Source organism: Lontra canadensis, unplaced genomic scaffold (assembly GCF_010015895.1).
Source record: "Lontra canadensis isolate GAN:19392208 unplaced genomic scaffold, GSC_riverotter_1.0 scaffold3, whole genome shotgun sequence".
Classification (NCBI taxonomy): Eukaryota; Metazoa; Chordata; class Mammalia; order Carnivora; family Mustelidae; genus Lontra; species Lontra canadensis.
This window is the reverse complement of record NW_022630997.1, coordinates 18202012-18214233: the sequence shown is the minus strand read 5'-3', so window position 1 is coordinate 18214233 and position 12222 is coordinate 18202012. Positions and strand designations below refer to the sequence as shown.

General features: G+C 45.0%; 1 protein-coding gene across 1 annotated transcript in view; it reads left to right on the top strand.

The window, feature by feature from the left end:
• Positions 1-12222, top strand: part of ABCC2 (ATP binding cassette subfamily C member 2) — a 64015-nt gene that overhangs the window by 17055 nt on the left and 34738 nt on the right. Inside the window, exons 3-10 of the mRNA XM_032882459.1 lie at positions 1026-1151; positions 2629-2763; positions 2996-3103; positions 3551-3606; positions 4785-5019; positions 7144-7307; positions 8137-8314; positions 11160-11414. Of these exons, the coding sequence (XP_032738350.1) occupies positions 1026-1151; positions 2629-2763; positions 2996-3103; positions 3551-3606; positions 4785-5019; positions 7144-7307; positions 8137-8314; positions 11160-11414 (1257 nt within the window). The remainder of the gene's footprint in view (positions 1-1025; positions 1152-2628; positions 2764-2995; positions 3104-3550; positions 3607-4784; positions 5020-7143; positions 7308-8136; positions 8315-11159; positions 11415-12222) is intronic.

The window sequence follows — 12222 nt, the reverse complement described above, 5'->3', positions numbered from 1 at the left end:
AGATGGTCCTAAAGACCCTCATTTTGAGGGCTAAGATTCTGGTAGACCTCCTCTGCAGAAGTAGTAGTTTTTCGTCCTGATGGGTGAGGGTGATTCTTTAGAATAATATGATGTATAGCATGTCTTATGAACTCATAAGACAAATATTGATTGGCTTGGATTCCTCCTAGGGTGACATAGTCACAACTGTTTGCAACATTAACTTCAAATCTTGTCTGGGGAAGAGGCTGGGAATAATAACCAAGGAAAGGGAATAGGACCAAGGAAACTGGAAATCCCAATTAGGGTAAGGGGGCTCCCTTTTTAAATCTATTTTTTTAGTTACCTATTGTTGTATAAAAAATTATTCTAAAACTTAGCAATTTTTTAAAAAGCACATTTTTTCTCACATTTTCTATGGATCAGAAATTTGGGAGCCGCTTACCTAGGTTCTGCTCCAGGGTCTCTCACGACATTGCAGCTGATATGCTAGCAGAGACTAAGGTCATCTGAAGTCTTGACTGGAGCTAGAGCAGCTAAGTCTAAGATGACTCACTCACGTAGCTGTTGACAAGAGGCCTCCGTTATTTACCAAGTGGATCTCTCCATAAAGCTACTTGAGTGTCCTCCTGATGGCACTAGGAGCTTTCGCTGAAGTGAAGTGGGTGATCTGAGAAAGAGAAGGAGGAAGCCATATTGTTTTTTATGAGCTTCTACCATATTCTGTTCTTTAGAATTGAGTCACGAAGTTAAGTTCACATTCAAGGGAACAGGTACCAAGATCTCCTTTTTGAAGGGAAGAATATCAAAGAACTTGTGAACATAGTTTAAAACCATCACACTCAGCATTCCTCAAAAACCTATCCTGGCCTACATTGAACTTCATTCCATTGCTTGAACTACAGTCCATTGCTTGGTATTCATTGATGCCAGAAGTATTTCTTGTGTTCTCTGAATCTGTGCATACCATCTTTATTATCTGTTATCAGGAACCATTCTATTCTAAAGCATGATATCCTCTTAACAGTGGTCTTTTTACTTCTCAGGTGCTTGTTGGCTTTCTTCTTATTCTAGCAGCCATAGAGCTGGCCCTGGTACTCACAGAAGACTCTGGACAAGCCACAGTCCCTGCCATTAGATACACCAATCCTAGCCTTTACCTGGGCACATGGGTAAGTCCTACCTCCACTCCTGCCCTGTTTATCTTCTTATCCATAGCTATCTAGTTGAAATGTACTCTTTTGGAATAAAATTAAGGCCTGTGACTGAGGATTTCTGTCCCTGGTGCATGGCCCCATTTGGAGTTGCCAAACCTGCTGACTCCTGCAGTGTACTCCTGGCTGCTTCTCTCAGAGAGGAAGGAGGGGATCTCTGTGGATCTGCCACTTGTGGGGTCCCTGCTCAAAGAGCAGTGGCCCAACTGTGCCAGGTAACCATGAGCTGAGAGCTCACTCCTTGGCTCCGTCTCTGTAGCTGGCTTCCCTGCTCTGATACCTGTGAGCTCTGCCACACTCAGATACCCCCAGTCTTTCTGTGACCCCTCAGGACCTGAGACCACACTGTCCCTGTGAGGACTCCACCCCTGCTTAGCCTCTGGAGTGATGTCCCTCAGTGGGAACAGTCTTCTGAAAGTTCTGATTTTGTGCTCCATTGCTCCACTGCTTGCTGGGAGTCAGCCCCTCCCCATCGGTCTATCTTCCCATCACTTCGGATTCACTTCTCCACACGTCCTACCTTTCAGAAAGTGGTTGATTTTCTGTTCCTAGAATTGCCTATCTCCTACTGAGTTTGTAGGTGTTTGGAATGGTTTGGTAACTATCTAGCTGAACTCCTGTGACCTGATGTCATTTCAGTCTGCTATACCTCCACCATCTTGCTACTAAGTTGCTATGCTTTTCAACAGAAAAGATGCCACACAACTATTTGGGTTTCTAAACCTCCTTGAAAAATCAGAATGCCTGGTATCTATGGGCCTGTATCTCCATAGGACAATGGTCAGCCTTTGTGTGTGCATCTCTTCCCAACACTGTGCTTAGTGACAGCTTGTTGGGGCCTGAAATCCACCACAGTGATATTATCTATACCACAGAAATTAACAGATGATACTAATTATGGCTTTGTTTTCGGAACGCTAGTTTACAAGCTCCGCACTGAGTCTAGGAAACCATTTAATTATATTTAAGTGAGATGTTACAAGGCAAGGTTTTTTTTTTTTATTGCCTAGTTTGATATTATTAGAAAATCCCATAGACAGTTTACACCTGTTCTGCAGAAACTCCCTCCCAGGTGGACTACTGCAGCACCTGAAATTCACTTCCTTGGGTCTTGGAAAGACTTTTGGCTCCCAAACCAACTCCATTATATGCAGAAGGTGACCCTCTGTGTTCGTGGCTAACTCCCCACCCAAGTGCAGTGGGGATATGGGGTGAGGAAGGGGGTCCCAGGGAGAGGATGGACACCCAAAAAAGGAGGTTGGATTATATCAGGGAGGAAGTCTATCACTTGACATTTGTGTGTTTTCTGCTTGGCCTGATTAGTTCTAACCGTCTCCTCCTTTAACCCACCATTCCTTCCCTGTCTCTGGCATCTTTCTTTCCTTTCATCCTTGGTGACCATATTTTTCAGAACGTGATATGAATTTCTCTTTAGCTCCTGGTTTTGCTGATCCAACACAGCAGGCGATGGTGCATACAGAAGGATTCTTGGTTCCTCTCCCTATTCTGGATTCTCTCAGTACTCTGTGGCGTTTTCCAATTTCAGACTCTGATCCGGACACTCTTAAAGGTAAGGAGGAAAGAGAGGGTTACTTGAGGAGATAGTGTGGTGAGCAACTTCTAAGTCAGAGTGAATAGCATACAGTCAGTTGGACTCTGGGATAGAAGTATGTTTAGGAGATTTGATGATAGGCTTTAAGCACAAGCATTGACCTATGTGGGCCATTGAGACTTAATTTGGGAAAAGGCTCATTTTCTCTGGGTTTTTTTTTTTTTTTTTTTTTTTTTTTGTTCCCCCATAGGACAGCAATTCTAATCTGGCCTATTCCTGCCTGTTCTTCATCTGCTATGCACTACAGATCCTGATCCTGATCCTTTCAGCATTTTCAGAAAAAGATGCCTCCTTAAATGTGAGACTCTAAATATGCCGATCTCATGTATTATTTCATTAGATGGTATTTTGACACGTGTAACTTCAAGATGCCCTAGGCCTTGTGCGGGGGGAGGGGGGTGTCCCTCAAGCCCAGAATATAACTGTGTGGATCATTAATGGCTCAAGGAGACCAAAAGTGGCTAGTGTATGGAAATACTCTTTTATGAGTCTGGAAATACTTTTATATTGACCCGCCAATCTTCAGCATGGATAATGCATTCATCTATCTATGCCAGAAAATCTGGTTTTTACTGGTAAGACTTTAGGGTCTCCAGATAAACCTATGTTGTCCAGTCTACTTCAGTCTTAAGTCTGCTTTTTTGCATAACATTATATCTAGAAAAATCACTTTCCGATTTTAGAGTCCCACAAAGTTCGTGTTTCAGGTTGATTTACTTTTTTATTTTTTGTGTGTGTCTTGCAGAATCCATCATTCACAGCCTCATTTCTGAGTAGCATTACGTTTAGTTGGTATGACAGGTAGGAAATGCCTGGGGTGTGGGTTGTCCATATCCCTACCCCCTCATTCTTCTGAAAGTGGTGGAAATCTTAATTTCAAAAATGCTTCCTGAGGCCTCCATTTCTCCTCTACTTGGAGTCCAAGAATGTTAATTTAACAGATGTATTTATTTCAGACTGGGATGTGGAGGAGAGGATGGCGGGGACTTTGCTCTTGGTGGCCTGGAGGTTCACAGGGAAAAGGAAGGATATTAGGAAAGGTGGAAGGAAAAGAAGGGCAGGCAGTGTGACACCATTTAAAGGGTAAGGGATGAACTAGCTGGCCTGGGCTACCAAAGGATCTGCAGCCAACACTCTTGGCCTTTGTGGTTCCATGGACCACTTGGCAACTGGTACTGCCTAGGAATCCCTCCTCAGATCATGTTTTCTGTACATAAAGAAAAAGACAGGATTACAAAGGAAACCAAATACATTGAAATATATTCACTTAAATATTTTTTAAAAATTTGTGATGTAACACAAGTGCTCCTTTACAAATGTGTTAAATAACAAGATCTAGTGATCTAGCAATAGGGCTAACAATGACCACAACCTCAAAGGAGCAATGAGTGTACCTGTGCCACGAAAACACTGCAATGTCTCTTGGTGTCCAAGGAACGGGTACTCCTGTTTACAACTGCTTGTTTGCTTCCGTTCATGTTATAAGGAAAGGCAAGGTTTCAGTTAGAGGCTAGTGAAAATAAAGATGTAATTTATTTTGTATCCGTGTTCTCAAACACCAGGTTGGTGGGCCTGATCAAGAGAGAGAGCAGAGAGGAGGCCTCCAGGGCTGCTCAGTTCCTTAAGGGCATTGAAGGCCCCTCAGGGAGATGCCCCAGGGGCAGAGTGGGAGCCAGTGTTCAAGGAGGAAGGAGCAGGTGGACATGATGCTCTTTTGGTTTTTCATTCAGTCGCATTGCTCCTTGTGGCCTCCTCCTCGTCTTAGTCTACATTCCATCACCTCTCCCATCCATTTTCTGCCCTCCCCATGCCTCTGTCAGGTTTAAAGGGCTGGGAGATGGAGCAGTGGCCCCCCCTCCCTTCCTCTATCCCTCCACCTCTGAACTGGGGGTTGGGGGGCAGCTTTTGTCAGAAGCAGCAGGGGAATTGCCACTGACCCAGCATGTAGGGTCTCAGCCTGTGGATTGCTCTGGTTCCAGCATAATTTTGAAAGGCTACAAGCAACCTCTGACACTTGAAGTTATCTGGGATGTCAATGAAGAGATGAAAACCAAGACACTGGTCAGCGCGTTTGAAAAACATATGGTAGGAGAGCTGCAGAAGGCCAGGAAGGAACTCCAGAGACGGCAGCGGAGGAAGTCCCAGGGGAACACTGGAGATGGGCTGCATGGATTGAACAAGAATCAGAGTCAAAGCCAAGATATCCTTGTCCTGGTAACTTTCTCATGAGTGTCTGTGTGAATATGCTCTAGGTTTCAGGCAGGAAGATATCAGTATCCTAGTGATTCTGTCCTATTATGATAGCGCTGTATATACTGCAGTGCATTTATGGTATTTGTAGTGTTTATAATACTAATAATACCTTAGTGATGGATACATTTGGGTAGGATGTGCTGTCCTCTCTCCTTTAGGGTATATTTGAAATTTTCTAGAATATGTCTTTAATAATAGAAAAATAGGGGGTGCCTAAATGGCTCAGTCCATTAAGTGTCTGCCTTTGGCTCGGGTCATGATCCCAGGGTCCTGAGATCGAGGCCTGCATTGGGCTCTTTGCTCAGCGGGGAGCCTGCTTCTCCCTCTGCCTCTGCCTGCCTGTCTGCCACCCCACTTTCTTTGTCAAATGCACAAATAATCTTTTAAAAATAGAAAAATAGTACCTTGGCATTACCAGAATTCGTACTTTGGTGAGCTTTAGCATAGCAGCTACTCCTTGTATTTATTCACTCAGAAGTATTAAGTACTGAGTGTCTGACTATTCTGGGCACTCGTACAAGGAATAGCCTGAAAGTGTCCTCTTCAGAGAGCCAGAAAATAAATAATAAAAGAACACATGTTATTCTTTGAGAGTGATACATGCTATTAAGAATGTATAAATCCTGTTAAAGTCTTTGAAATGGAATGCCTTTAGGGTCATAGGAGAGACCTCTCAGAGGAGGTGTCCCTTGAGTGGAGACCCAAAGTCTTAGAAGTGGATTTCCACCTGAGGAACCGTCACAAGGAAGGGTAATCCCGTCCAAGGGAGCAGAAGTGTGAGGCCAAGGGGAACACATTTAGTTTGTCTGGAGAACTGCAAGAAGGTTCTGAGGCAGGGAGAGAGGGGCTGAGTAAGAGGTGAGAGGAGCTCAGAGCAGTGGACAGGGACTGTGCTGTGTAGACCCTTGTGGGCCATGGTAAGGAGTGTAGGTTTTATTTTACAAAGGGTGGAGAGCCAGTGGAAGGTTTTGAACAGAAGAGTAATGGGATCAGATTTGTACGTTAAAAAGTGCATTTGGCTGCCGCTGGGAAGATGGATGGTTGGGGGCGAGAGTAGAAGCTGGGAGGCAGGCTGGGGCCGTTGCCCAGGCAAGAGAGACTGATCAGATGGGATCTCAGTGACCCAATTACAAGAGGACGTCACTGGTAGGAAAAACCTGGAAACTCAGGCTGCGAGGCTGTATTTGGGGCCTCACGGGACCCTGGAGAATATAACAAAGAGGTCAGATCACAGGAAGAGAAAGAGGCTGGCAAGTGAGCAGCAGTGCCCCGTGGATTCGATTCCTGGATGGAACAGTGAAGTTGTGCCCTTACAAAGCACTGCTAACTGCCTGGCTTCAAACCAATGTATGGGTCACCGGCAGGAATCCAGAAGCCCAGTTGGAGGCAAAGTATCAGCAGGGCCATGCGCCTTCCAAAACCCGGAGGGGAGAAACTTTCCTTGCTTCTTTTACCTTCTAGTCTGGCTGTTCTTTGGTCTGTGGAGGTGTCGCTCCGATCTCTGCCTCTGTTATCACCTGGCCATCTTCTCTCCAGCTTGGAGTCTCTTCTCTTCTGAAGACACCAGTCCTACTGGACTAGGGCCCCGCTAAGGACCTCCTCTTGATTGCATCGGCAAAGGTCCTATTTCCAAATAAAGACCCATTCTGAGGTACTGGGGCTTAGGGTTTCCACATCTTTTGAGGGAGGACATAATTCAACCCATAACATCCCACAACAACCACAAGCAAGAACAAACAAAAAGGCTCTGAGTATCAAAACTTTGCGTCAGGTTCATGCCCTTCATTCTCCGGGATTACCCAGCATGCCCCCCTACTTAGGGTCTATTCTTTGTTTTTTATGTATTCTCCCCCGCTTTGTTGCGTGGTTTTTCTCACCCAGACTAGATTAGGTGTGTCAGGATAGGGGAGAGGGAACTGGTGATGGCAGCTGAAGGGGTGGATGACGACCAGACAGAAAACCAAAACGCGTACAAAGACAGCGACAGGACTCGGGGCCTTAACACTCTGGAACTGAGCAGTGCAAGACAAAGTTTTATACTTCACGGCTCTGTAAGCTCTGTTGGTGTTTGGATTTTTTACCTAGGAAGAAGTTAAAAAGAAAAAAAAGAAGTCTGGGACAACAGAAAACTTTCCCAAGTCCTGGTTGGTCAAGGCGCTCTTCAAAACTTTCTACGTCATACTCTTGAAATCATTCTTCCTGAAGCTGGTGCACGACCTCCTCATGTTTCTGAACCCTCAGCTGCTGAAGTGAGTCCTGGGCCTTGGCTCTCCCTTGAGGGAAGTCCCCTCTGCCCCTCTCCTCTGTGCTGGCCCCTTGGATATGCAGGCTGGAGCTTTTTATTAAACCCCTGCTATTTCAAATGCTGATGAGATTCTTCTACCTGATTGTGTTGTGTTCATGAAAAGCACAAGGCCATTTTCAAGATCCAAAATGCTAGGTCCTTTAGCTTCCCTCTTTTCTATAGCCCTTCCCTCCTAGGAAGCCAGATCCTTGTTAGGAGCTCTTGTTAAACAGAATGGGAATTGTTAAACTGATATGGGAAGAGCAGTGCCCAACAGGTGGGCAGCAGGGTGCAGGACAGCTTTGTACCTGAGCTCTGGAGCCCCCGCCCTAGAGCCGCAGGCTTCTTTGGGAGGTTCAGCGTGATCAGGACAAGACTTTGCAGCGTGTGGGAATCTATGGGATGAATTCTCCTCTAGGGGGAGTTCGAACTCGCATTGGATACAATTACTTCTTGGGCTTGCTTTGTCCAAGATCAAATCCACGTATCCCACGCAACCTCTTTTATCAGGGGGTCGGGGAAGGCCAGGCCAAAGCCTTGCAGCAGCAGGTGTAAGGAGCATTTCTTTCATCATCCCTGCTCACAGCCACGGGCCATCCTCTTGGACCTCTTGCTGCTGCGAGGAAAAGCAAGAGTCCCAGCACGACTGGAGTTCTGGTCTTCCACCGGCTTTGGACCATTCTGGTCACTTTGTTAACCACAGGGCAAGGGTAGGGTAGTTGGCCGTGCGTGAGGAGTGGGGAGAGTCTCTGGAGGCCTGACCGGACCTCACTGACTTCGTTTTGTTTCGGCAGGTTGCTGATCTCCTTTGCAAATACCCAAGACATGTATGTGTGGACCGGGTGTCTCTATTCAGTCCTCTTCTTTGTGGTGGCCCTCGTGCAGTCTTTCTGCCTTCAGGGCTACTTTCAAATGTGCTTCATGCTGGGCATCACTGTGCGGACAACCATCATGGCGTCCACATACAAGAAGGTGAGTGGCTTGTGTCAGAACTTGCTGAAAAAATCCCCTTAAGTGTCAGCATTGATTCCAAGGGGCTGAGAAAAATTTGATGGAAATGATAACGGATCTTAACACTTGATTCTGACTAGCCAGATAGCCTCCTCTGGATTTTTCTTTGCAAGCTGTGGAAAAGTGGATTCACAGACATGTGTGACAAGGGCATGTGTGTGATCAGGGGACACAGGGGAGAACACACACTAGAGGAGAGCTGGCAGGCTCTTCTCCACCCAGGATCTGCCTTTCAGCCTCGAAGGCTTGCATACCTGTCCCTCTCTTCGTGCCTCTCTCAACAAAGTGAGAGCACCTTGGGAAAGAATGGAAGATCAGAGTCCTCCCTTGGCGGCACATACACTAAGATTGGAAACCCTATAAGATCAGGAACAAAGTGCTGGCCCACAGCAAACTCTTAAAACCACCATTTAAATCAGCTACTATGTGAAACTGGGTTCATAAGACTTGTGCATCCATCTCCGTGACAATTTTGCCATAGACTAGAATGCTCTGTGGGCCAGGGCTCCATCTCCCCAGCCCCACTTTTCCTTAGACACGCTTTTTCTCATCTTTAGCATCTGCCCATCCACTCTCTGCCTGATTCCCTTTTTCATTTTGTAAACACACATGCTCTCTGGTTACTGAGTTCTGCAGACTTGGGAAGATTCCCATGACTTTACGAAGATTTTGCTAATCTTCCCTATGATATGTTGCTTTTAACATTTAACTTTCTCAGAGCCACTGTATTTTCCTCGTGTCCCAGATACCAAGGTGAAATCTCATTTTGTCCCTTGAAAATAGAATCAACCCTATCTCAATAAAAAAATAAATGAAAAGAAATGAGAATAGAATAGCTACCATCAGTGACTACAAGCCTGAGGGAAAAATTCATACATGAGGAGATAGGACTTTCTATAGACTAGAACATTAAACACCAATTGCTTTTTCTTCCTTTTTCTTGGACCACTAGAGCATCCCATAGTGATTTCTCTGTTACAGTTCCTGGTTTTCTCCTTTGCATTTGTTTCTTAAAACTAATGTGTCATTGTCTCGCAGATGTTGACTCGTCCAGAGACCCAGACAGGTAGTCCAAAATGTCTTTAGATCAGAAGTCTGGTCCAGACTGGAATTTGTCTCCCCCTCAATTTTTAATCCCCTTATTTCTTTTGGAGATACTGGATTTCTGCCCGTTTGCAGGATATGGGGGTCCCTAACCAGGCTATCTCAGCCATTTCTGTCAATGTACACTTTTACAATCGTGGTGATTCATTCCCACTATTTTTGATTCTTAATATATTCCAAGTTTTAAATGGTTACAATCCATAAAGAATTTATAAAATGGAATCCTTAATAAGTCTCTCATTCAAATAAATTTTGCTACTTAGATAGAATTTGAAATTGATTTCCTAGGTTTAGACAATGCTTCATTAGTGAAATGTTATGAAATTTTTTAAATATCCATTATCAGTTCATGGTCCTGTGAAATAACTGCATTCTTCCTATTTTAGAGAAGTAAGGCTTAGATCATTTCAATACCTACAATCACATAACCAGGTCTTGCCCTCAGATAAGGGCTAGTGGCACTAAACTAATGTCTAATGTCTCTTCTACTGCATTGAAATTTTATAGAGAATAGAATAATGATGACCTTGACGGGTAATTAGTTTGTTTGGCTTTTTGGTTTGTTATGGGAAGGAGGAGTTTGTTTTTGCTCTCCCATTCCAAAGGGGAAACAGAGCAGCCGACTGATTTCTCTAAAACCTTGGTGGCCTAACATTTTGGGGAATTTCCCTCATTTTACTGTATAACCAAGAATCCTGTTATGTTCCAAAGAAGCATGTCTTGGTGGATTAAGACGAGGATGGCTGTGGATCCCTAGGACCACCCCTAGCCCATACACCATCTTTTGTGGGAATTATAAGGCTCTCCTTCCTCTAGGAAGATGTAGCCCATGCTGGGTGGTTGTTTGGTGAGCATGGTGTGAATAAGTGCCAAATCCCTTGGCTGGGTACATTGTGCAAGGCACTGTTGTAAGTGACAGACCTGTGGAAGTCAGTCTTTTGATCTCTCTAACATGAAAACAGAAGCCCATGCTAGATGATTCAGCATCTAGATTTTGCCCACAAGTTCCTGACAATAAGAAAATTGTTTTGCTTCATATGCATGAACCATGCAGCTTTCCTCTTCATGCTAAGATCTCTGTCTTTCTTGGAAATGGTTGCAACTTCCGCATAAGAACGTTGCTCCAAATAACATTGCCACATCCAAAGTCCGAAGGGCCAGAATCAATATGTGATTCCTCCCTTCCTGTCATCCTTCAGTATCTGATGCCCTACTGCGTGCCGTGTAATACAATAGTGAAATGAACAGATGTAGCCCTTGTCCTTACAGCGTTTACATCTGGTGGAAAAGTAGAAAGGTGAAACAATCGCAGTTCAGTGTGATGAAAGTAATGACAAAGGTAAGCCCAGAATGTTCTGGGAGTACCCAGGAAGTACCGGCATCTAACCCAGACTCAGGAAATCTTCTCAGAATAAATTCCATCTGAACTGACACTAAAGAATGGGAATTTTCTGAGCAAAGAAATGTGTGTGTTGGGGAGGGGGTGGCAAGGGGTTCAGGGAGGTTGGAATAACCTGAAAGAGTAATTGAGAATGAGAGAACACTGTGTGTAAGATTTGGAGACAAGAAGGCAGAGCCCCTGGGAAAAGTTGTGTCCATGTGGAGCCCATCCTTCTACTGTGTTCTCACTTCTTGAGTTTCCTTTTTACTCCCCGTTGTCCTTGGCCTTGTCCATAGATCCTAATTCCAATCTTCATCTTAGGCGCTGACCCTATCCAACCAGGCCAGGAAGCAGTACACTGTTGGAGAAACAGTGAACCTGATGTCTGTGGATGCCCAGAAGCTCATGGATGTGACCAGCTACCTTCATCTGCTGTGGTCAAATGTTCTCCAGATTACTTTATCCATCTACTTCCTATGGGCCGAGCTAGGACCCTCTGTCTTAGCTGGTGTTGGGGTGATGATACTCCTAATTCCAGTTAATGGGATACTTGCCTCCAAGAGCAGAGCTGTTCAGGTAAAGAAACCGAGTCACCTTCTTCAAAGTCTAAAGTCTTGGGCTTACTCTAACTCTTGGGCATTTGGGCAGGCAAAGCTGATAGAAAACATTCTACCATCCCACATGAACGTGGCTTTCTCGATCTTCCCTTTTCATCTTTCGGCCACTCTTAAATGTACTCCCTCTTTACTCATGTGAGAGGGCAGAGCCTGATTAGAGAGGGGAGAGCGTCCCAGGGATCCTGCACAGAACTCTTCTAGCCTGCTCTGCTGGGCATCTTAAAAAAAATTATTTTTAAGTAATGTCTACCCCCAGCGTGGGGCTTGAACCCACAACCCTGAGATCAAGAGTCGTACCCTCCACTGACTGAGCCAGCCACTACCCCAGGGCTGTTCTTAGAGTCATGGTGATTGGTCCTGTTTCCTTATCACAGCAGGACAGACCAGTCATTCAGAGCAGATGCATGAGTGACCCAGATTTTAAGCCTAATTCTTGGCAATCAGCCCAGCTACTACCAGTGGTCAGGGCTCTCTGTGCGCAGTCCTGTGATCTGCTAGAAATCCTAGGGCTCCATGCTGAAGGTGATGTATTCACTCTTCACTTTGCCTTCCTTTACTTACAAAGAATTCTTTTTAAAAGATTTATGGTACATACTATTCTGGGATCAGGGCATTAAATTAGACCAAAGCTCTTGGTCTTGTGGAGCTTATGTTTTGTTTGGGGTGGAGAGTCAGGCCATCAACAGAAGTAAACAGGAAATCTATCAGGTCATAAATACGATGAAGAAAATGAAATGGGGTGATAGGAGAGCAAGCGAGTGGGTGGT